Source organism: Hyaena hyaena, unplaced genomic scaffold, assembly GCF_003009895.1.
Source record: "Hyaena hyaena isolate Hyena2069 unplaced genomic scaffold, ASM300989v1 scaffold_150, whole genome shotgun sequence".
Classification (NCBI taxonomy): Eukaryota; Metazoa; Chordata; class Mammalia; order Carnivora; family Hyaenidae; genus Hyaena; species Hyaena hyaena.
Genome location: NW_024080782.1, coordinates 628,457 through 655,029, shown reverse-complemented (window position 1 = coordinate 655,029; position 26,573 = coordinate 628,457). Strand labels below are relative to the sequence as shown.

The following is a 26,573-nucleotide window of genomic DNA, read 5'->3' as shown; positions in this document are numbered from 1 at the left end:
GTTCTCTATTCTGTTGCATGGATCTGAGTGTCCTTTTTTGTGCCAGTACCATACTGTGTTGATGATTACAGCTTTGTAATACTGCTTGAAGTCCAGGATTATGATGCCTCCAGCTTTGGTTTTCCTTTTCAAGATTGCTTTGGCTATAATGGGGTCTTTTCTGGTTCCATACAATTTTTAGGATTGTTAGTTATAACTATGTCAAGAATGCCGGTGTTATTTTGATAGGGATTGAGATCACCATTCTTTTTCTTAGTGTTCTCTCAGTTGTTTATTCTTCTGGGAAGAATTAAAATAAAAATATTATAATTAATGAAATAATAGCTACATTTCCTTTGGTGAGGGAGCAAATTAAGATCTACTGACATCTTCAAGTATAAAATGCACCTTCACTAAAATAAAGTCTGTGCTAATTTCTAATTACATGAGAGGGTCACATCAAACACTGACCTCTCTCTAGAGTTTATATCTGAAAGTGCCTATTAGCACAGAAATAGACCTATAGATCAATGGAACAGGAGAGAGAGCCCAGAAGTAAGCCCACACTGTTGTATTAAGCTACAGCAAAGAACCCAAGCATATACAGTAGGTAAAAGACAGTCTTTTCAATAAATAGTATTGGAAAAATTGGACAGCTACATGTGAAAGAATGAAACTGGGCCACTTTCTGATAGCATACACAAAAATAAAAAGCAAACTCAAAGTGGATCAAAGACCTAAATGTGAGATCTAAAAGCATTAAAATCCTGAAAGAAAACATAAGGAGTAATCTCTTGGACATCAACCTTCACAAACATGTTTATGGATATGTCTCCTCAGACAAGGGAAGCCAAGGCAAAAATAAACTATTGCGACTACACCAAAATAAAATGTTTTTGCACAGCAAGAGAAAGCATCAACAACAAAACAAAGGCAATGTACTGAATGGGAGAACATATTTATAAATGATATATCCAATAAGGGGATAATATCCAAAATACATAAAGAATTTTACAACCCAACAACAAGAAAAACACAAATAATCTGACTAAAAATGGGGAGAGAACCTAAATAGACATTTTTCAAAGAAGATATACCAGTGGCCATTAGACATATGAAAAGATGCCCAAAATCACTAAGCATCAAGGGAACAAAAAACAAAACCATGTGAGGTATCACTTCACACCTGTCCGAATGGCTTAAAAAAAAAAAAAAAAAGACAAGAAATAACAAGTCGTCAAGAATGTGGAGAAAGAACCCTCAAGCACCATTGGCGGAAATGTAAATTGGCATACCCACTATGGAAAACAGCATGGAAGTTTCTCAAATTAAAAATAGAACTACCATATCATCCAGTAAGTCCATGAAGGGTATTCACTGCCAAGGAGGAAGAATTTTCTCTTTCAGTGTCTTCCTAATTAGAGTAGGAATCAAATTGACATGAAACAGATTAACCGAAGAAAATTAAATGTAATACTGTACTTACAGGGGATCCACACAGACATGAAAATTTGAAAGACAGCAAGTCAGAGTGATTCTTATGTGAGCTAAAGTGAGGATAGGGTCTGAGGAAACAAAGGGGAGAAAGACCATTAGCAGGAAGGTGAGAGGAGATGTTTAGAAAGCAAAGGTTACCCTATTGTGTAAATACATTTCTTAGATAAAGAGGAATCTCTGTTAATAGCTCTCTTCCTGGTACAGCCATGCAGTTGAGGGTAAGATAAAGAGATTTTTCTGAATCTTCTGGGTTTTGATTGTTTTTAACTCAAAATAATCTTCATACCAAAGGGGCCCATCTTGAGGCAGCCTGCCCTTGCCCCCTACATTATTCAAAGAAAACCAAAACATAAATTCAAAAAGAAAAATGTACACCTATATATATTGCAGTCTTAATTACATTAGCCAAGATATGGAAGTTAAAATGAATGAATAAAGATATCATATATATATATATATATAGAGAGAGAGAGAGAGAGAGAGAGAAAGAGAGAGATGGATAAACACAGTGAAATATTACTCAACCATAAAAAGGAACAGAAAAAAAGAATGAGATCTTGTCATTTGTGAGAACATGGATGGATCTAGACAGTATTCTGCTAAGTGAAATAAGACAGAGAAAGACAAATACCATATGACCTCTCATATATGGAATCTAAACAACAGAACAAATAAATAAAAAACAAACAGATTCATCAATACAGAGAACAAACTAGTGTTTATCAGAAGGGAGGGTGAAATAAGTCAAGGGGATTAAGAGGTACCAACTTCAAGTTATAAAATAAATAAGTGATAGAGGCTATAAGTACAACATAGGGAATACTGTAATAATATTGTAAGGTTACAGATAGTGACCAATAATGGTGAGCAATGAATAGTGTATAGTGTATAGAATTGTCACTGTGTTGTGCACCTGCAACTAATATAACATTGTATGTCAGCTATGCTTCAATAACAGTATACTTCAGTAATAAATACAAAACATAAATGAGTCAAATGCCTGTAAGGCATTACTGCTTGGAGGTCTCATAGAGGTCTCAAATCCAAACATCTTCTGTGTCAGTACCTTGTTCCCTATTTTCCCAACAATTTCTTTATATCAATATCTCTTCTCATGCGTCTTCAGGCTCTTTCTCTACATGCTCAAAGATTCTTCTCCTTAAAAAACAACAACAAAAACCCCATCTTTGCCTTGCCATCGGATCACTGCCCTTTCTTTTCTTTTTCCCACACTTCAGAGCATAATCTATGCTCTCTGTTTCCACTTCCTCATCTTCCATTTATTCCTCACCTACTGTATCACTCAACTAAAACCATGCTACCTATGGTCACAAGTATCCTCCTCATTCCTAAATCTTTCTTACTTTTCATTATTCATCTTACTTCACTTCTCAAGTTACATAGCTAACCTTCCTGATATCTCTTTCATTTCCTTCATTTTTTTTTTTATAATATTCTTTCTTCTTTCTCTGCTTATCTCCCTATTGGAGAGATTCTCTTCCTGTTGGTTTCTGCTTCCTCTTCCTCAAAGTATATTACTGCTTCCTTTGCCTCTGCCTACTGTTTAAATATTAAGAGTTCCTTTCCCTCTTCTCGGTAGACTTCTCTCTGTGGGAAATTTAACTCATTCCAATAGCTTTTGACCATATCTCTATACTAAAAACTCTAAAATCTTTATCTCAGTCTAAGCTTCTCCCTAGTGAGGTTTCCAGACCTATCCTTATAACTTCATGATAACATTATCTAGCCCAAATGATTCACAGGTTCCTCAGTTCAAGATCTTCAGATCCAGTCCATTTACCTCCTCTAAGCCCTGTGCCAGTGACCCACTCTTTCCCTTTAATTCTCAGAAATTATACCCATCCATCTATTCAACTAGTCTGTTACCACCTACTATGTATTACATATTGCCCTGTCTTTTAAATGTTGCCTCATTTAATAGTAATAAAAATAATGATAATAATAGAAGCTAACATTTAGATAGTATTTATATGTTGGACACGCTTTTACATATCTTACATATGTTAATTCATTTATTTCTTACAACAACCCTATGAGTTACATACTGCTATTAACCTCACTTTATAAGTGAGGAAGTGAGGCCCAGTGAGGTTAAGTAACTGCTTAAGAAATCACATCTTTTGGGGCACCTGGGTGGCTCAGTCAGTTAAGCATCTGACTTCAGCCCAGGTCATGATCTCATGGTTCACGAGTTCAAGCCCTGCACCGGGTTCTGTGCTGCCAGCTCAGAGCCTGGAGCCTCCTTCAGATTCTGTGTCTCCCTCTCTCTCTGCCCTTCCCCTGTTCATGCTGTGTTTCTCTGTCTCTCTCAAAAACAAATAAACATTAAAAAAATTTAACAAATAAAAAAAAGAAATCACATATGAGAGCTTATAAACAGCTATACAGTGCCCAGTTCTGTCTGACACTAAAGCTAATATTCTAAACTACTACACTGCCCTAACTACCCCCCGGGGTTAGACTACTCTCTTCCTTATGCCATGCCCATGTAAGTTATGTCTTTTCTGCCTCTGAAATGCCTATTGTCTTCCTGGACCATTGTTCTCCCTAACACACCTAGGGTGTTGGCATACTGCCATAGGTAAATTCTCCACCAGGATGGCCACATCTTTTGAGGCCAGGGATCCTGCCAGTGCCTTTTGCATAGTATATGCTAGTAAATTGTTGTTCTTTTTTACTGGCTTTCCTTACTTCCTCCCCTTCATGATCTTCCATTCCCTTCTTACAAGTTTCCTATTATATTTATCAGCTTGCTATAGCACTTTGCGTATACTGTCATCATAACACCTGCCACATTATTTATTCATTGTTGGGCTGGCTATCTCTTCTGATTTACCTGTAATTATTCAAAGAGAGTCACTTATTTGTTTGTGTGTTCTTATTATCAAACACAGAATTGATGCATAGTAGGCGCTCAAATCTTTATGGAATATATGGAAGTAAAATTTGTATTGATGATTTTGGAGAGGGAAAACAAAAAGATCTAAGAGCATATGGAATATCTCATTTTTCAAATTTTACACCTTAAATTCTTTTTCAGAATATTTTGTTCATTAACAGGTCCATCTCCAGGGAATATAAAGATCTAGTCGGGACATTTAGGAAAATTATTTTTAAGAGTTGTAAGCAAAAGGGTTATGTGCCGTCTGGCTTTACATTCACTGGTAGCCAAATATGCACAGAAGTGGGCATCACAACACAAGAAACCATGAATTCTTTCTTTCAAAATAGCAGGTGGAAAATAAATACTAGCTCATAGGACCTCCTTTTGCTACTTGAATTACTTAGCACATCAGTGGATCCATAATACTGCATTTACAGTCCAAACAGACCATTTTTGCTAGATTGATTCATTGAGATGAACATCTAAAACAAGTTAAAATCCATCATAATATCCCTGCATTAATTTCAAAATGAATTTATTTGGTGTTAAATGGACATTTGTTTTTATTGTCTCAAAGATTGGGCTTTTCCTCCAGTAAAGCAGAATAATGTATCTATATGGTGTTCTAACTTGAACAGTACATAAAGATTAGTAAATAAGGCCCCATTAAAAATACTTATAATGTAAGTAACATGAGTCCCAGTAGCATTTCTAATGTCCATTAATGCTTATTCTGAGGATCAGAGCTCATTTTACTGAGCCATTTAGTCAAACCGTGTGATTATTTAGAAAGTTAATTCATGCATACTAAAATCTAGCTTAAGTAATGCAGAGGGTAGGAGGTAAAACTCTATGGAGACGGTAGTCCTTTTTGTTATTTAATGATCAGCCATAATTAACTTGCAAATTTGAAATAATTAGAACAAATTAAAGGTATTTAACTTTGCCTCCCTAAAGAAAAATTCAAATTGCACCAAATGCAGCTTTAAATTATTCAAATCTCAGAGGTCTGGGCTAGATTTTTTTTTATAATGCCTTTTCTATGATGAGAATACCAATCTGCTTTTTGTCAGAAGGCATCCTATCAAGTAATTGTTCTTTGTGTTTAATAAATGACAGCTATTCTTCTTTGTAAAACTATTCCAGTCTCCCAAGACTACATCAGCATTTCCGTGGCATTTTAATTCAATAAAACAAAAGGTTAATGTTTTTCTACTTTTTAAGGAATGCAAATACAAGTGGTATTCAGTTGGTCCTGAGTGACATTTAATATTTGCCATTCACGCTCAGACAGACTATCGCGATAGGAGGTTTGTGCAAAATAGCGAGAGTAGTTCAGAAAGCTTTGGATTATTAGAATTTTATTGAACTTGAAGAACTGAAAATGTTTTTCATTTCCCCATCCTAAGTCAAGGTTACTCAGTTTCCCATCTACTATTTTATAATATTAAAATATGGAGATATCATTCAATAAAATGTTAGTAACTTAAAAGTGACTTACATGGTATGACACTCCTAAATGCCACAAGTTTAACCTCTTTACCTCTGCTATCTTGAATTTGATCATTTTACCATAACCTTAACAGCTCCAACAGACGTAAATATGAATAACAGAAACTATTCCTGTTAATTTCATCATATCGGTGAATGATGTTGTGCCATATTAGTCTTAGCCCCTCAGTGAAGTTTGTACACATTTCATCTGAGCTGCATGAAGTGGTAAGAAACACTAATCATCTGACAATTAGGTTTTGACTTTATGATGCCTCTCACACAATTAATAAATGGTAGAAAGTACATGGTCAGTGAATTGTTCTTCTTTTAGTAGCTGGGTCTATGTAGTTTTGGAAATAACATATAGTTATTAATTTTGATCTATCTCAGTATATCTAAAAGTTTATTTGGTAAAATTTTCTCTGCTGTTTCTTTCAACTTTATTTTTAATCGACTTTATTTAAGCATAAATCAGCATTTAGTAAGATGCACACATCGAGTTTGGTGTGTTTTAACAAATAGATATAATTGTATAACTAACATCCAATTAATATAGGAAGCATCCATCACCCAGAATGTACCTGTAACACTTTGGGGTAAGCCCCTGGACAAACCCCTGGCTCAGGCAACTGGTGATCTGATTTCTATCACTTAAGATAGTTTTGTGTGTTCTAAATCTTCATATAAATTAAATCATACTGTATGCATATGTCTGGCATCTTTTGCTCACCATATGTTTTAGGTATGTTTGTATGTTGCTGCATATTACATTACTTTTTTTATTCCTGAGTAGTGGTTCATTGTATAAATATACGATAACTTGTTTATCATTTCATTTGTTGATAGACATTTAGATTGTTTCCAGATTTGAAGGCAGGAGATGGAGGTGGGGAAATGACTGAGCTGCTATAAACATTTGTACAGAAATCTCTTCATAGGCATGTTTTCTTTCTCTTAAGTAATTATCTACGAGGAGAATTACTATATCATATTGTAAGTTTACTTACAACTGTACATGAAACTACCAAATTATTTTCCAAAATTATATAACTTTACAGTCCCACCAGAAAAATACCCTGTCGTGTTTGCTCTATGTCATTTCCAAGGCTTGGGATAGTCACATTTTTTCATTTTAATCATTTTAGTGGATGTGAAATGGTATCTCATTGTGATTTTTGTATACTGATAACTAATGATGATATGCATTTTTTAATCTTGTTTATTGGCCATTCATTCAAATATATCTGTCCAAATCTTTTGACTATTTTTAATTAGGTAATCAATCCAAGTATTGAACATACAATTATTTGTGTACTTTAGATACATGTCCTTTATCAAAATATAATAGGAATATTTTCTCCCAGCATATGACTTGCCTTTTTATTTCCTTAATGGTGTTTTTGAAGAACAGGACTTTTTATTGATGAAGGTTAAAAAGGTATTCTTCTGTGTTTTCTTATGGGAGTTGTACAGTTTTAATTTTTACATTTAAGTCTGTGACTTATTTCAAATATACTTTTATGTGTACTGTGAGATGATCTCAAAGATACACTTTTTTCCTATAGAGATATCCAGTTATTCTAGCACCATTTGTGAAAAAACTATTTTTTCTATGTTTAATTGCCTGATGCCTTTTGAAAGTCAGTTGGGTATGTACACACGCACACATACACACACACACACACACACACACACACACACACTCATGAGTTTCTATTCTGTTGATCTGTCATCCCATTGATAAGAATGTCCATTCTGGGGCTCCTGGGTGTCTCAGTCAATTAAGCATCCAATTTTTTTTTAATGTTTTATTTATTTTTGAGAGAGAGTGAGAGAGACAGCATGAGTAGGGGAGGGTCAGAGAGAGAGGGAGACACAGAATCCAAAGACAGTCTCCAGGCTCTGAGCTAGCTGTCAGCACAGCATCTGACACAGGGCTCGAACCCATGGGCCGTGAGATCATGACCTGAGCCAAAGCCGGACGCTCAACCAACTGAGCCACCCAGGTGCCCCACACATCCGTTGCTTGATTTTATGTCATGATCTCAGAGTTGGTGAGATCAAGCCCCACACTGGGCTCTGTGCAGAGCCTGCCTGGGATTTTCTCTCACCTTCTCTCTCTGTTCCTCCCCTGCTTGTACTGCCTCTTTCTTAAAATAAATAAATAAATGTTTTTAAAAACTTAAAATTTTTAATTTTAAAAGCAAATAATGTGCATTCTTATGTCAATACTAATACAGTCCATACTAATTTAGCTTTATAGTAAAAGAAATGAATCTTGACATCAGATAGTATATGTCTTCAACTTTGCATTTCTTATTAAAAATTCCTTTGGCTATTCTAGGCTCTTTTGTTTACATATTTGGTTCAGTTTACCAATTTCTATTAAGGAAGTAGAAGTATGATTAGATCAATTTTGAGAATTGGCATCCTAAAAACATTGAATTTGAATTTTCTAATCCATGAACATGGTGTATCTCTTCCATTTATTTAGGTCTTCTTAAATTTAACTGGATAATACTATGTAATTTTCAGTGTTACCAGTCTTACACACTTTTCATTGAACTTATTGGTGGTACATAGAAAGAGTATTGATTTTTGAATATTTACCTTATACTATAGTCTTGCTAAATGCACATATGCTAGCAAAGTTTTCATTTTGGTTTGAGTTTTTGGTTTTTAGATTTTTTTTTGGTAGATTCCTTAAGATTTTCAAGTTCACTGTCATGTTATCTGAATAATAGCAGCTTTATGTATGCCTTTCCAACCTTTATTCCTTTTGTTTCTTATTTTTGCCTTATTGCATTGGCTAGAACTTCAAATAAAATGTTTAATAGAAGTAGTTAAAGAAGACATCCTTGATTTGTTCTCAAGGAAAAGGCATTCAATAATTCACCAATAAATATAATGCTAAATACAGATTTTTGGCAGATGCTTTTTATCAGATAAAATAAGTTCCCTTTAATTCCTAATTTGCTGAAATGTTTTATCAGAATTTTATCAAAAGCATTTTCTACATTTATTAATATAATCATATGGCTTTGCATGGTTTTTTTTTTTTTAATGAAGCCCACATTGCATTTTAGAAAAATATTCATTTGGCCATGCTATAGTACCTTTTAATATGTTGCTGGATTTGATTTGCTATTCTTTTGTTGAGGATTCTTGTCTCTGTCTTCTGGAGGGACAGTAGTTTGTAATATTTTTTTATTTTAATAATTTAATTACCTTTTGATATCACATAGTAATATAAAATGAGCTGAGAAGTTTTCCCTCCTATTTACTGAAAGCTTGTGTAATATTAGTAATATTTCTTCATTAAATATGATAAAATTTGCAAGTGAAACTAGCCGGTCAGTTTTCTTTGTGGGAATGGTTTGAGTATGAATTCTATTTCTTTAATAAATAAAGGGCTATTCATATTATCAGTTTCTTCCTGAGTCAGTTGTAACAAGTTATACTTTTCAAGAAAGATGTGCATTTTATCCCATTTTAGTTATTGAATATAGTAGCATAAAGTTGCTCATGAAATATCCCTAATATTGTTACTATCTGTGGAATCTAGTGATATCCCCTCTCTGATTCCTAACATTCATAAATTGAGTTTTCTCTTTTTCATAGTTTGTCTTGGTAGTTATTTATAAATTTTATTAATATTTGCAAAGGGTCAACTATTATATTTCTTCTACTTATCTATTTTATGAACTTTTACTCTTTTTTGTTCCCTTTCTTCTTCTTACTCTTATATCTAGTTTGCTCTTTTTTTTCTAGCTTTATAAAATGACTTATTATATCATTGATTTTAAACTTTTCTTCCTAGCTAATATGGGCATTTATGTTATTTACCCTCTATGCACTGCTTCTATACCCCTCAAATCTTGGTATGTTATATTTTCATTTTCATTCATTTCAAAATATATACCAATTTCACTGTAATTTTTTTAACCCATGGATTATTTAGAAGTATGTTACATAACTTTCAAATACTTGAGATATTTCTAGATATCTTGGTTTTTATTTTAAAAATGTATATCCTGCTGTGGAGTATAATATTCTGTACATGTCAGTTAAATCAAATTGATTAGTAATGTTCAATTTTTCTTTAGCCTACTGAATTTTTCTTTTTTTCTGTTGATTGATAACAAAAGGATGTTGAAATCTCCAAATATGGTTGTGAATTTCTCTACTTTTTCCTCTGGTCTTATCAAATCTGCTATGGTATTTTAGAACTCCATTTTATTTTTTATTTTAAAATTTTTTAATGTTTTATTTTTTATTTTTGAGAGACAGGGACAGAGACAGAGCATGAGTAGGGGACAAGCAGAGAGAGAGAGAAATATACAAAATCTGAAGTAAGATCCAGGCTCTGAGCTATCAGACATTTAACCAACTGAGCTATCCAGGCACCCCGTTGAAACACTGTTTTAGATGCCTGTATATTTAGGATTGTTATGTGTGTCTGATGACTTGCAACTTTAATCACAATGTCATATTTCTCTTTATCTCTTGTAGTACTTTTTTTTCTTAATGTCTACCCTATTTGATATTAAATCACCCCTCTAATTTTCCATGTGTACTATTTACATGGCACATCGCCTTCCATCCATTTTTGTCAGTCTGTTTATTCTTTGATATTTAAATTGTGACTCATAAAAAAACATATGGTTTAGGTTCTGCATTTTTCTCTAGTCTGACAGTCTGTTCCATTTAACTTGAGTGTTTAATTCATTTAAATTTAATTTAATAATGTGAGATTTAGATCTAACATTTTACTTTTTATTCTTCTTTTCTACTAATTCCATCTATTCTTTGTTCTTCTGTTCTGCTCTGCTCTTCTGGAAGATTTGAGGGGAATAATAGCAAAAAATTATTTTTCCATTTTCCTTTTTAATTCCTTTGTTATTTCATTTGCTGTCCCTGTTTGCATTTTCTTTAATGATTTCTATAGGGGTTACAGTATGTTTCCTTAACTTATTAAAGTTTACATGGTATGAATATTGTGCCATTATATGTAGAATATAAACACTTTCTATTGCATAGGTATATTTACTATCCTATTCTTTGTGATATTATTGTCATATACATTACAGCATTCAAAAATCTCATAATACAGTGTTATCTTTTTTGTTTTAAACATTTATACATCTTTTAATGACAGTAAGAGAAATATAAGAATATATAGACTTTTCTGTTTATTCATATATGTACTATTTCTGTTACTTGTCATTTCTTTCTATAGATCCAGGTTTCCATCTGGTATCATTTTCCTTCAATTTGAAAAATATTTTATTATTTCTTGTAGTGCAGGTCTACTGGCAACAAATTTTCCGTTTTTGTTTATCTGAAAATGTTATTTCCTTCATTTTTCATGAAGGATATTTTCATGAGATGCAGAATTATGGGATGACAGTTTTATTTATGTTTTTTTCTTTCACTATTTTAAAGATACTGTTCTACTTCCTCTTGACTTCCTTGTTCTGATAAAAAGTTACTGTTGATATCACTGTTCTTTTTTATGTAACTGACATGTTTATCTAGTTTTTCTAAAGATTGTCTTGCTTTAGGGCGCCTGGGTGGGTCAGTCAGTTAAGCATCTGACTTTGGCTCAGTTCATGATCTCACAGTTCATGATCTCACAGTTCATGAGTCTGAGCCCAGCATTGGGCTCTGTGCTGACAGCTCAGAGCCTGGAGCCTGCTTCGGATTCTGTTTCCCTCTCTCTCTCTCTGTCCTTCACCGACTTGAGCTCTTTCTCTCTTTCTCTCTGTCTCTCTCTCAAATATAAATAAATAAACATTTTAAAAAAGATTCTTTATCTTGGTAATCTATAGGTCAAAGCTTTTCACCAAATTTGGGAAATATTCTGCCATAATTTCTTTAAAATGTATTTTTTCAAATATTTTTTTATCTCATTCTCAGTCTCTTCTTCTGGAACTTCACTTATGTTTATTAGCTTAATACTCTCCATAAGATCCCTGAGACTCTGATCATCTTTCTTCAACCTCTTTTCTCTATGTTCTTCAGATTGGGTCATTTCTATTGATTCTTTGATCTTTCATATCCTTCTTCTAGTTTTTATTTCAATCACTGTTATTTTTAGCCTTATAACTTCCATCTGGTTCTTTTCTAGAATTTCACTCTCTCTGCTGTGACTGCCTGTGCACTCATTAAGACCATGTTTTCCTTTATGTCCATCAACATATTTATAATAGCTGATTTAAATGAAATTTTTGTCTGCCAAGCCCAACATCTAGGCCATCTTTTGGTTAATTTTTTAAATTTTTTTTCTTAACTATGGATCATATTTTCTTTCTTTTTGTGTCTGGCAATTTGTATTATATCCTGGACATTATGTATGACTCATTTAGAGATGTGGATTTTATTATCATTCTCTGAAGAGTGTTAATTTTTACTATTCTCAACAACTTAATTACTTACTAGTCATCTTGAACCTGGATAAGTTTGGTTACATGTTTTGTGAGGGCAGATTTCTGGAAGTCCAAGGTGTTTCCCAAGCCCCTTTAAATTGGTAGGACTCAGTCTCCAAACTCTTTTCTTCCTGTGTATTTTGTCATATCTTGGTTTTAGGCTTTGTTTCAGGTTTATAATACACATTTGTCAAGGATGTGAACCTTTTGGTGTCTCAGCTAAAGTCCAGGACACTAACAGTATGTCTTCATTCTGTGCCAGAACTCCCAATTTCTCTCAGCAGTGTCCAATTTGTACTACGTCTATATTTTTATTATGCTTGCAACCTTCCAGCATCTACTCTTTGGTAAGTCCTGCAGTAGAAAAGAAATAAGCAACAGAGAAAATCTACAAGCTGAAAGTCGATTCTTTGAAATTGTATATAAAATTGAGGTGCCTGGGTGACTCACTCAATTGGGTGTATGACTTGGTTTTGACTCAGGTCATGATCTCACGGTTTCATGAGTTCAAGCCCTGTGTCAAGGTCTATGCTGGCAACATGGAACCTGCTTGGGATTCTCTCTCTTCTCTCTCTACTCCTCCCTCACTCATGCTGTCTCTGTCTCTCTCAAAATAAATAAATAAACTTAAAAAATTTTGAAAATATAAATAAAATTTATAAACTTTCTCAAGATCATCAATCTATTATAGAAGGAGAGGGGCACCTGGGTGGCTCAGTCAGTTAAGCATCCGATTTTTTAAATTTCTGCTCAGGTCATGATTCACGGTGTATGGGTTCAGGCCCCACTTTGAGCTCTGCGCTGACAGTTTGGATACTGCTTGGGATTTTTTTCTCTGCCCTTCCCATCCCCTCAAAATAAATAAATAAACTTAAAAGAAAAAAAGAAAGAGAAAAAAATTATAGTATTATTAATGAGAATGATATCACCATAGATTCTAACAATACTTTTTAAGGAATTAAGGAATTTTATGAACAGTTTTTTGCAAGAACATTTGACAACCTAAATGATACAGATTTCTTAAAATTGACAGTATAACAAAATAGTTACCAAAAAGTTAGAAAATCTGAATAGCGTTATAACTGTTAAAGAAATTTAATGTTTAAATAAGAAATTTCCCATAAATGGGGCACCTCAGTGGCTCAGTCAGTTAAGCGTCCCACTTCAGCACAGGTCTTGATCTCGCAGACCTTGACTTCGAGCCCTGTGTTGGGCTCTGTGCTGACATCTCAGAGCCTGGAGCCTACTTCGGATTCTGTGTCTTCCTCTCTCTCGGAACTTCCCCCTCTCTTACTCTGTCTCTGTCTCTCAAAAATGAATAAATGTTAAAAAAGAAAATTTCCGGGGCGCCTGGGTGACTCAGTCGGTTAAGTATCCAACTTCGGCACAGGTCATGATCTCACAGTGTGCATTCAAGCCCCGCATCAGGCTCTGTGCTGACAGCTGGCTCAGAGCCTGGAGACTGCTTCAGATTCTGTGTCTCCCTCTCTCTCTAACCCTCCCCTGCTCATGCCGTCTCTCTCTCTCAGAAATAAATTAAAAACATTTTTAAAAATTTATTTAAAAATTTCCGATAAATAAAACTAGACTTGTGAATTCTACCTAACATCTAAAGAAGAAATAATATCAATCTTACACAAATTCTTTCAGAGACTAGAATAGTGTTTCTCTGCCTTGGCACTATTGACGTTTTGGGTCACACATGTTTTTGTTGGAGTTGTTCTGTGCATTGCAGGTTGTTTAACAGTATCCCTGTCTTCTATGCATTAGACACAAGTAGCCTCCCCCTCCCCCATTATGACAATCAAAAAACCTCTGCAGACATTACTAAATGTCCTCTGTGTGGCAAAATCCTCACTTCTACCCCTCTTGAGAACTGTTGGAGTAGAGAAACAAAGAACTTTCCCATCTTTTGTGAGACCTAAATCAGGTAAAAGCATTAGAAGAAAAGAAAATAATAAAGTGATCTTCCTAATGAACATTAGCACGAAACAAAAAACTTTCTTAGCAAAATATTAGCAAAGTAGGTCCAAGAATATACGAAAAGGATAATCCAGTTTGACTAAGTACAGTATATCCCAGGAATGCAAAATTGACTTAACATTTGAAAATCCATGTGATTTGCCATATTAACATAATAAAGAAGAAATCCACCATCTCAAATAGATGTAGAAAAAGCTCTTACAGTGTTCATTTAATATAGCTATGGGGGAGGGGGCGGAGAGAATAACCTGTCATCAAACTAGAAATCTGATAGAGGGTATGGACAAAGATCTCTCTCAGTTTTCTTTTTTAAAGTTTATTTATTTATTAAGAGAAAGAGAGATAGCATGTGTACCTGAGCCAGCGGGTGGCACAAAGAGAGGGAGAGAGAGTATCCCAAGCAGTCTCCACGCTGTCAGCACAGATCCAGTGCAGGGCTCAGTCCCATGAACCATGGGATCATGAAATGAGCTGAAATCAAGAGTCATACGCTCTACCAACTGAGCCACCCAGGAGCCCCAAAGATGTATCTCTTTAGTGATGAACTCTTTCAGGAATAAGGAAAGAATGTCCACACTTACCACCTACATTTACATGGTACTGGAGGTCCTACCTAGTGTGATCAGGCACAAAAAATATTGGAAAGAAGTTAAGTAAAATGGTCTTTATTCTCAAATACCATGACTATCTACATAGAAAGAAATATCCTAAAGAACCTACAGAAACAAGTACTAGAATTATTAAGTGGATTTAACACATTCACAGAATTCAAGTTCAAGTTCAACATACAAAAATCAATTTTATTTCTGAACAATGCAATTAGCTGTCATATAGCAATACATATAAATCAGCAATTAAAATATAAAATAAAAGGAAGCATTTATAGCAAAAACAGTCTTTTCTATTTTTTTATTTTTATTTATTTATTTTGAGAGAGAGAGAGAGAGAGAGAGAAAGCATGAGCAAGAGAGGGACAGAGAGAGGGAGAAAGAATCACAAGCAGGCTCTGAGCTGTCAGCACAGAACCTAACGTGGGGCTTGAACTCACGAACTGTGAGATCATGACCCGAGCTGAAGTCAGACACATAACCAACTGAGCCACCAGGTGACCCGTCTTTGCTATTTTAGAAGAATAAATTGAAAAACTTGTGCTACCTAATTTCAGGTATGTTACTTAAAGTTAGGTAATCAATACAAGTTGGTATTCACATTAAGATAGATAAATAGGTGAGTGGAACAGAATAGAGTCCAGAAATAGACCCACACACTCATATGTTCAATTGTTTTTTAACAAAGGTATCAGTAAGTCTGTGGAAAAAGGAGTCTTTTAAACAAATAATTCTGGATATACTGGATATAGATACAGGAGAAAAATGACCCTTGATTCCTACCTCACATCATACCCCAAAACTACCATTATCATAGTGTGTTAGAGCATGATCCACAGAGGAGGACAGCTTGGCACAGAATATCAGAGCTTGTGCAGGGTAGGGAGGGCTTTCCTACGGGGATGGTATTGGTATTGGAGCTTGAACCTTGACCTTCAGTATGCTTCACTCTCCCAATAAAATCCTAACTGGATCAAGCTCAGAGGCTGCTTTCTCTTTTACTTCTGTGCACCTGAGCCTTAACACAAATTTATGATTTCTCATTATTATTAGGCCTTCAACACTGCAGGACAGTTTTTCCCTTGTTCTTGATTATTTTTATCTTGAATTCCCTTAATACATATATACTCCACATCTTCACTTCTCAGTACTCATTTCTGTCACTCACAGAATGAATTGACCTCCTCCTTCCCAAGAAAATGAAAAGTGAAGTCTACACTTGTTCACCTCTGTCTCAATCCCACTACCCTAACGACAGCCAGCCAGCTAGCAAAAAGCTATGGACTTATTGATCCAACTGCTTTCTTGAAATACCTGTTCAGATGTTTCATAAGTACCCTAAGCTACATTTAATTTCTCCCATGCTCCCAATCCTTTTCTCTGTATTGCTTATGCCCCCGAAATTCTGCCATTCTCACTCTCTTTTCTCTTCACTTTTCACTTTCAAACACTCATCAAGTACTACCAATTTAAAATAAAATTTTCAATGTTATTTATTTTTGAGAGAGAAAGAGACAGAGTGTGAGGGGGGGTGGGCAGAGAGAGAGGGAAAGAGAGAGAGAGAGAATTCAAAGTAGGATCCAAGCTCTGAGCTGTCAGCACAGAGCCAGACGGGGCTCAAACCCATGAACCAGTCAGACACTTAACCAATTGAGCCACCCAGGCGCCCCTCTACCAGTTTTAAACCCTAAATATGTTTTTAAATTATCTCTCTTCATTTCCTATGACTGTTTCTCCATTCCAGACTCTCATCATCTCTCATCAGAGCTGTTACAACAGCTCTCTGACTCATCCAACTTCTTGTAGTCACTTTTTTAGATCTACATGGTGCCAGGATGATTTTATATGAACTCAAGTTGGATCATGCCATTTTTCCCCTTAGCACCTTTCAGTGACTCTGCCTTGCCCACAAAATAGAGCTCCATATATGAGAAACCAAACCTTTCATGATCTGAGCTAAGCCTATCTCTCTAGCTTTACCATCTCTTCTCCCTAAAATATATCATGACATTTTACTTCTTAGTATGTTTGCTCATAATGTTTTTTTCTACTTAGAATATCCTTCCATATCCCCTGCTTATCCTCCAAAATTTAGTTTGGATGCTTCTGGAGTTTCCCTTCCCTTATACAGATAGATGCCCTGCCTTTGTGTTCCCATTAACACCTTTGTATCCTGAATCATATCATGTATCATATTGTATTAAAAATTATCTGTTTCAATGTCTCTTTTCACCACTAAAATCACTTTATGAACAGGAATCAGGTCTTGTTCATGTATGTATACTTAGCTCCTAGCATATATCATGTGCTCAATAAATATTTATTTTTCAATTTTGTCCACTCCAGTTCCATAGCATGTTATCAGGCCTATAGAGTACGTCCTCAGTAAATATCTGATGAATATATAAAGGAATTATTGATTTACTAATTTATTGAATGGGCACAAGGAAAGCAGGATTTGAGATAACTAATGTTTTTCATGTAAGTGACTAAGAGAATGGTAGTGTCATTAAATGGGAATAGAAGCATGGAGGAATGAGTTTCAAGGTAAATATGATGTCATTGCTTTCACAAGAGTTGTTTTGGAAGGTATGACAAGACCCCCCTTCACAACTTTCTAGCAGCTCCTGGATCAGATCAGTAGTTTTAGAGAGCACTGGGGGCTAGATGAATTTGTTTAGAAATCATAATTGAAAATACAATGATGTGACGCTAAGAAAGTGCTAGATGAGGGACGATGGAAGACAAAGACAGAATCTTGAGGAACGTCTGCTTTCAAGAAACCAGCTTTCAGGTTCATTGATCTGTTCTACTGGGTTTTTCTGTTTCTATGTTGTTTATTTCTGCTCTAATCTTTATTATTTCCCTTCCTCTGTTGGCTTTAGGCTTTATTTGCCACTCCTTTTCTAGCTCCTTTAAGTGTAAGATTAGGTCGTGTATTTGGGATCTTTGTTCCTTCTTGAGATAGGCCTGAATTGCAATGTGCTTTCCTCTTAGAACTGCCTTTGCTGCAGTTCTCTGAGGCCACAGCAGCTTCTTACTAGACATGTCTCCAAAGGTAAGGGAAACAAAAACAGAAATGAACTACTGGAACCTCATCAAGATAAAAACTTCTGCACAGCAAATGAAACAGTCAACAAACTAAAAAGCAGCTGATGGAATGGAAGAAGATATTTGCAAATGACATATCAGATAAAGGATTAGTATCCAAAATGTATAAAGAACTTACCAAACTTAACACCTAAAAAACAAATAATCCAGTTAAAAAATGGGCAGAAGAGGCGCCTGGGTGGCTTAGTCGGTTAAGCGTCCGACTTTCGCTTAGGTCATGATCTCGCAGTTCGTGGGTTCGAGCCCCGCGTTGGGCTCTGTGCTGACTGCCAGCTCAGAGCCTGGAGCCTGTTTCAGTCTGTGACTCCCTCTCTCTCTGACCCTCCCCTGCTCACGCTGTCTCTCTCTCTCTCTCCTAGAAATAAATAAATCATTAAAAAAAAAAAAAGAAATGGGCAGAAAACATGAATAGACACTTTTCCAAAGAAGACATCTAGATGGCTATTAGACACATGACAAGATGCTCAATATCACTCATCGTCAAAGAAATAGAATTCAAAACCAGAATGAGATACCACCTCACACCTGTCAGAATGGCTGAAATTAACAAGTCAGGCAACAACAGATGCTGGTGTGGATGCAGAAAAAGGGGACCCCTTTTGCACTGTCAGTAGGAATGCAAACTGGGTGGGAGTTTTTGAGCTTAACTTAAGAATAGAATTACCCTACAAGCTAGCAACTGCACTAGTAGGTATTTATCCAAAGGATACAAAAATGCAGATTTGAAGGGGGCACATGTACTCCAATGTTTATAGCAGTGCTATCAACAATAGCCAAATTATGGAAAGAGACCAAATATCCATTGATTGATGAATGGATAAAGAAAATGTGTTATATATACACAATAGAATATTATTCAGCAATCAAAAAGAATGAAATCTTGCCATTTGCAACAATGTGGATGAAACTAGAGTATATTATGTTAAGCAAAATAAGTCAGAAAAAGATAAATACCAAATGGTTTCACTCATATGTGGAATTTAAGAAACAAAACAGATTAACTTAGGGAAAGGGAAGCAAAATTAAGATAAAAACAGAGTGTGGCAACCTGTTAAACTCATAAATACAGAGAATGAACTTTGGGTTCTTGGAGGGGTGTTGGGTGTTGGTGTGTTGGGATAAATGGTAATGGGCATTAAGGAGGACACTTGTGGGGATGCACACTAGGTATTAAATAATTAATCACTGAGTTCTACTCCCAAAACCAATACTACACTGTATGTTAACTAACTTGAATTTACATAAACAAATTTTAAAAAATAGTTTTAGTAGGTAGGTCTTTTAAAATTCATTATTGTTTCCTAGAAGTTTGGCAGAGAAGTAAGAGAGGAGATGGTAATGTAAAGGAGGTGGTGAAAGGTTTTTTTTTTTTTCAATTTGAAAAGTGCATGCCTATGAGATGAAATGAAAACATGCAGAAGTATATAAATTAAATTATAAAAGCTATTCCCTAAGTCACTCTATTTCTGCTTCTCTTCACAGGTTTGTTATTTATTCATCCAGAACTTTATTTTTTGTGTATTTTTGTTTTTACAAAAATGAGATCACATTATACATTCTATGATTGCAAGTTGTCTGTCTTTCTTTTCTTCCTTCCTTTCTTCCTTCCTTCCTTCCTAATAGTATGTCATGAAGTTTCTCCACAATATTATAAAGAACTACCTCATTCCTTTTAATAAGTGAATAGTATTCCTTATAATGGATGTATCATCGATTTGTTTGGTTTTTCTACCCATTCTTCTATTGAATATTTGCCTTCAGTTTTCCCCTAATACAAGTATTCTGCAATGATCATCCTTGAACAAATATTCTCATGCTGTTGTTTATGTAATTCTACAGAATAACTTCTTAAAAGCAAAATTATTAGGAGGTAGATACATTTTTATTTTCTGTTGACAAATCACCCACCCAAAGCTATACCAATTTGCATTTCCTCCAGTAGTGTAATATGCTCTTGACCCCTCACTCTCACTGACACTGAGTATTATACTTTCCCACTGATGGGAAGAGTTTCTGGCTTTAGGTTTAGGTTTTGGTTTTTAGCGGAAAGTCTGATCTTATTTGTAATCCTCAGAAAGAATTAAGTTGAGAGGAGTTTGTAAATTATAAGAAAAAGATAATTGACAGGCCATAGTCACAGAAGGCATAGGTCAGTGACATCAAGAGTATGAATAAAAGGTGTGATTTTCTTCTGAGACATTAACAGAGGAATAGTAGATTGGTAAAGCTGGAAATAAATGCAAAGGAAAGAAGAAATTTTTTTTATAGTCATCTTTATTTTAGAGAAATTAGAAGCCTTGTGCCCTGTTGAGATAGAGGCTTACCAGGATTGGGTCTGGAACAAAGATATAGAAATGGAGTATGGACAAGGGGTAAAGAAGCGAGAAGCAGTCAGCATTGGGAGGAATCAACATTGGCAACAATTGGGACCTCAGCTGACTTGAGAATGAATCAATTTATGGGAATCAATAGTCTTAGTGGCATTAACTCTCATATAAGAACAAGCAAAGATGGAGTCCTCAGATTTTCCTGCGTTAGGGGCTTCTGGGTTAAGGTAAACTTATCTTACATTCACAGTAAAGTAGTTTTATTCTCTTCCTTTTCCTGTCTCATGAATAGAAGTTATATGAGCTAAGATATACATCCACTGGTGAATCCACACAGGAAAGTGATCTTTGAGTTCTAGTTAAAAAAAATTTTTTTTAAGAGTATAAATTTAATTTGCTGCATTATGCTCATATGAAGCCATACTACTAAATAGTTTTTGTTTTTTATATCACTCCAAAAATAAGCCGTTTAATTTCTGGGTTTTAGTAATAAATTTGATGTGAGCAAATATTACTAAAAATTCTGATCATCATAAACCAGAAACCCAATGACTTTGATAGGTTTACATGATTATAATCCTGGTCAAGAGCCACCTGAGATTACTTGGATCCAGTAAATTCTCTGCCAACTTATTTCTATCTAGAGATTACTTCTGCTTCTGGAGAGTTTAAATATCTTAATATTTAGATTCTACTTTTTGAGTAAAAGCCTTCTCTCTCTCTCTCTCTTTCTCTCACTCTCTCTTCCACTTTGACACTCACATTGTTTATGGGCATGGGGAAGACAAAACCAAAGTGTCATGAGTCTGTGGTTAATTTAAGTGTGAAGGAAGAGGCTGGTGGTAAGGAATATACATCATTCTAACACTTCTTTCTAAAAAATAAAATGTTGTAGGAGGAAATGTGTTAGCGGTGAGAACAGTTTATTAGAGAGAAAACCATATGTACATGTGTTTATTTTCATTAAAATTCCTTTTTCTCCATATTTGCCTTGTTGACTTTATAGTGAAATGATGTGGGGACAGAGACCAGTTAATCCACATGCACCACTGTACTGCTCCTTACATACTCTGGGCACATAATAAATACCGTAACAATTGAAAATGAGAAACACAAATGCATTTTGAAGCAAATTGGTGATATTTTAATCCCTAATGTTCAATTTTAGTACTTGGAAACATTTTAGTTATGCAAGTCTTGTTTTAGCTTACTTTTTATTTCTGCAGATATTCTGGCTCTTAGTCATACTCTGTGGCTTTATTAGCAGTTTCATGGGTCTGAGTCTCATTTCCCCAACTCCAAATATAAGCTTTTTGAGGATAAAGACCATTTCTTTTCCAAAATTATTGTGGCAAGTTACAAAACAGACCTTGTATAAATTATTCAAATTATATTTCAATAAAAAATAAGAAGAAAAAGGAACTCCTTACTGCCATGAATTGCATTTTAACTCATGCTGAATTTATATGCCTTTATGTGATCGTGCACCTCCATCTATACTCTCTACATACAGCCCATTCTTGTTATTCTTTTTAGTTTATTGAAGTCAAAATATGCTGACTGGGTGCTGGGAGCATCATCATCCATCAAAAAGTACCAGGAGTCCACTAACAGTGGCGAAAATAGAAAAGAGAAGAAGACAGTTGGGTTTCACGCACAAACAGAAGATGATGCCCTATGGACATGTCAAAAGAAAGATGCATATCGTTCCCAGAGAGGTAAGCTTCGCATTTATAAGTGGCAGCAGAAGAAGCTGTTCCAGGGCTAGTGGGTGCTAGCCAGGAACTCCAGATGATTCCTACAACCCTGAGCAAGAGTTAAGGATGTTACAAACTGACATGTGCCTTCAAGGCCACAAGTGGCACATCTGCTAGATCACTGAATCGCATCAGCTTTTCTCTTAGAATAAATACTCTTATGAGAAACTGTCCAATTTGTCCCTCCTTGCAAGCAGCAAACTGTAAGGATGAATCAACAGTAAGTATGGTCATAGACATAAAATAATGTTCATAGTGAGTAAAGAGGACAGGAAATCGAATGTAAATTTCTGCTGGGAGAGTAAACTCTAACAAATACAGTTAATCCTCAACTAGAAATATAGGAAGGGTGGGAAGAGAGGTCATGGACAGTTGTACATTGTGGCTGAAACAAAACCTCATAAGTCTGATGCATATATTGCCTCACAGTCTTTTAAGTACCAGCAATTCTTCCTATTTTAGAGGTCACAGAGGTTTTTTTTAACATTTAATTTCAGGTAGTCTCTATACCTAACGTGAGACCCTAACTCACAACCCCAAAATCAAGAGTCACACACTCCACCAACTAAACCAGGCGGATGCCCCAGATGTGGCAGATAGTATAAAATCAATCATTATAAAGTAACTGTGTGAAATGTGGAATGAAGCAGTCAAATTTCATTGCGTTTCCCTCTTGTTTCTGGAGCAACTTTTGGCTTAATCTCTCCTAAAATTACTTTTTTTAAGTTTATTTATTTTGAGAGAGAGAGAGTGTGTGTGAGCAGGGGAGAGGCAGAGAGAGAATTCCAAGCAGGATCTGCACTGGCAGCACAGAGCCCGATGTGGGGCTCAAACTCATGAAACGTGAGGTCATGACTCAAGCGGAAATAAAGAGCCGGATGCTTAACCACCTGAGCCACCCAGGCACCCCCTCATGTAATTATTAAGGGAAGCACTTCACAGCAGAATCCAGCAAGTCTAAGCCTCACTGTACAGAGAGATGTACAGGAGAGAAAGGGCCACAAAAAGTCTTGGAGCCTCCTCTGCTCACACCTCTTTCCCAGATATCTCTCCTTTCTGCTCACAACCATTCACTTGGACTTCTGTCTTACTTACCTCTTTTTTTTGATCTAGGCTTGTACCTGCCCATCTCTGGTATTAAGCAACCAGCTTTTTATGATCTCTCTAGCCACTCTTGCATTTGTTTATTTGAAAAATGGGCAGTGCTTTATTAGAAGATCGTGTATACTGTGCCCTTATCACCTGCCACCTTTGTCATGACTTTTGATTTTAATTATGATTAATCCAGAAATTGTTTAATCTTCTCCTAAATGATTAAGAGATGATAATTAGTCCAGGCTTCAGAAGAAAAGCTATCCACATCTTGAAACAAAACAAGTACATTTTCTCAGACATGAGGCAGAAGTTCCTCACACCTCCATTGCATTAGGACAACTTATAACAACTTTTGCCTTGTTAGCCTTTGCTACCAGAAACAGAAATGAAATTGAAGAGACTTCATAGCTGAGATAGAATCTTTTTTACTTTCTCTGTTAGTCCTTGAAAGATGGGAAACTCTTAACTGTCTTCTTAGTCCTTGTACTTTGGAGAATAGAGAACCAATCAAAACTGGTGTGGTGGTTACACTGCAAAGCTTAACATAGTTTTCTGTTAACTTGTCAACAAATTTGTGTTGCGTGTCAGCACTAAAATAAAATGGCAAAAGGAGAAAAATATAGTGTAATAGCAAAGGGACAAATGACTTGTGTTATTGGTTAAGACCACAGCCACATTCGAAGACTGCGGTGGAAAAGGCACTTTGAGAAAGGTACCATCAGGCCAGCCCTACCCGTGGTGGAGGTTAATCTCTCCTGGGCCCAGCTACAGAAGCTGTAAGCCTGGAAAGGGCTTGTGTCCAAAAAAAATCAATTTCTAATTTGAAACAAAATCATTTTTGACTAACAGGGGTTCAGAACCCATTACTTTTTGCTGTATAGTCTACTGACATTTCACCACTTTCTGTGGTGCACAATGAATCCTAATAGTCATTTTATAATGTTGCTATACCAATCAATTTAACCAAGAGAAAGCTGTTACAGTCCTGCAAAGTTTTCAGGAATAGTTTTCACTCATGGTTTTATTTTTTTCATTAGCTTTTTCCCCTTTATTTTTTTTTTTATGGGGAAAGATTGTAGTGTTGCAGTGGAAAAAATAGAAACTTTGTCATCTTTTTAAAAGAGTTTTGTTTTAAGGTGTTCACAAGAATTAACCTTTTTTATCTACTTATAAGAAAGACCGTCATGTATTTTTCTCTTCTTTTATTCTAATATGGAGGGAGCCATTGGCAAAATTATGGTCCACCTGATCGTTGAGGAGCTGTCACCTCTCTGGGTCCTTCTGCCCGTCGCAGAGCTCATGTGCACAGATCACAGAGCAGGGCAGTTACTGCGTAGGCATTTACTGTGGCTCCCGGCAGATGGGAGACAGGCCTTTCGAGATGTGTTGCCAGGGTTTAGGACACCCTGTTTATTGTAAGGCCACTGACCTAGCACTAATTGCCTAAGTTCCACCGCTTGGTTTAATGTCTCCTTAATTGCTTTCCCCTCCTTAAACGTGTCTAAATTTTTTAATATACTTTTCTTCTTTGTTTCTTTTGTTGTCTTTAATCATTAATTACTACATAGGATGTTTATTGAAGGACCATTAATCTTTATTATCAGCCTCTTATTCCTTTACCTTTTCTGTCCTCCTCACCATTCCTTCAACTTTTTTGATACTAAATTAAAAAAAAAAAAAAAAAAAGACCTCACTGTTGTCTCAGGAATAGCCTGGGGATCACAAAAATGTATACAGTGTTGTCAGAATTACACCAAAAATATAAGTTGTTTTTCAATTGCCAGTGCTTGGAATATTCTCTTTTAGTTGCTTTTATTGAGCTATATGGAACAAGGAGACATTATTTGGAAAATCTAAACTTGAGTCAAGAACTTTTAAGTCAAAGGCACAAATCTGGAAACAGACATTGTTCTTTCTTCTTTTTTCCTCCCTACTCAGCAGTGATTTTTTCTCACCTAGCTTGCCTCGAACCTCCCTTTTCTTATCAGTCACTGACTGCCTTTCAGAAGAGCCCTCAAAGCATTCACATTCTGTTATGTTGGCAGGCTAGCAGAGGCCATGAGGACACTGAGCAGACATGTTCCAGAATCAAAATGTTAGACCTCAGGGCTTAGCATCGCCCATTTTGAAGTGAAGCTGTAAAGCCATCCCAAAGCCCCCTACTACATTTAGAGCCACCTCCTGTTTGTTCCTTTTTCATGGATCTCTGAATCTTCTTAAAAGTTCAACAGAGGCTAAACCTAAAGTAATTTGGATTTAACTGATGATATTGACCATGCCCTTCATTTGTCTTTGGGCTTTTTTAAGCGATATAATATACAGCAGCTGTCACTGGTTGATAGCCCCTGAGGGGCTCCCAAACACATTTTTCTTTTACTGGAAGAGGATTGTTATAGACTCGTCTGAAGTGAGGAATAATCTTTGAAGCTCCTAGGTGTTCCTCTAAGTAAGCCTGTGCCTGCAATGATACGCATGTTCTCTGTAGTCCATGATGGATTCGTATAGGTGAGGTGATGAAAGAAATAAACAAGTTGGAGTATCCAAAGTATAGAAGCCATTTCCATTTTGCCTCTCAGGTACAATTATTTATATTTCTTTTATTATTAACATCATCACCATTATTGTATGTTTAATCATTAGAAATGTATATCACAAGATATTACTTTTGATTCCCAGATGTCTGAGCTAAAAGATTTGTTAAAAGTTGATGCCTTTATCAACAGAGCACAGAAGACAGTCATAATATAGGGGTATGAATAAACCCAGATGTGTAGATTAAATTGTCCTGCTCAGTCCCTTTAAAAAAGGAATTCAACTGCAAGAGACCAGGATTAAGAGTTGAGAGATGTATGGGTGGCTCAGTTTGTTAAGCTTCAGCTCAGGTCATGATTTTATGGTTCATGAGTTCGAGCCCTGCATTGGGCTCTATGCTGACGGCCCATAACCTGGAGCCTGCTTCGAATTCTGTGTCTCCCTTTCTCTCTGCCCTTCCCCTGATTGTGCTCTGTCTCTCTCAAAAATAAATAAACATTAAAAATTTTTTTCAAAAAAAAGAGTTGAAGTGTTGAATATTCTATATATGGAATATTGTCACTTAAACCAGTGACTACATTTCTCATTCTCCGCTGCAGAAAGAAGCATCTCAAAATACTATATAATTTACTTGATTTTTAATATTTTGTATCCTTTCTGACTAGAATATGAACACTTCATATTTTATAGTTGTATCACCATAAGAATATTGCTTAACATATAATAGGTGCTCACTATATATTTGTTGAATGAATTAATATAACATTAGGTAGGTAGGTAGGTAGGTAGATAGATAGATAGATAGATAGATAGATAGATAGATAGATAGATTCTTCTATCCATGTCTTTGCCCCATT

At 35.5% G+C, this 26,573-nt stretch overlaps 1 protein-coding gene across 6 annotated transcripts in view; it reads left to right on the top strand.

Moving 5' to 3' along the window:
- The window catches only part of KIAA1328 (KIAA1328 ortholog), a 332,193-nt gene that overhangs the window by 249,382 nt on the left and 56,238 nt on the right, over positions 1–26,573 (top strand). For all 6 annotated transcript variants that reach the window (XM_039238958.1, XM_039238959.1, XM_039238962.1 and 3 more), the window contains one exon: positions 21,869–22,050. In XM_039238958.1, the coding sequence (XP_039094889.1) occupies positions 21,869–22,050 (182 nt within the window). The remainder of the gene's footprint in view (positions 1–21,868; positions 22,051–26,573) is intronic.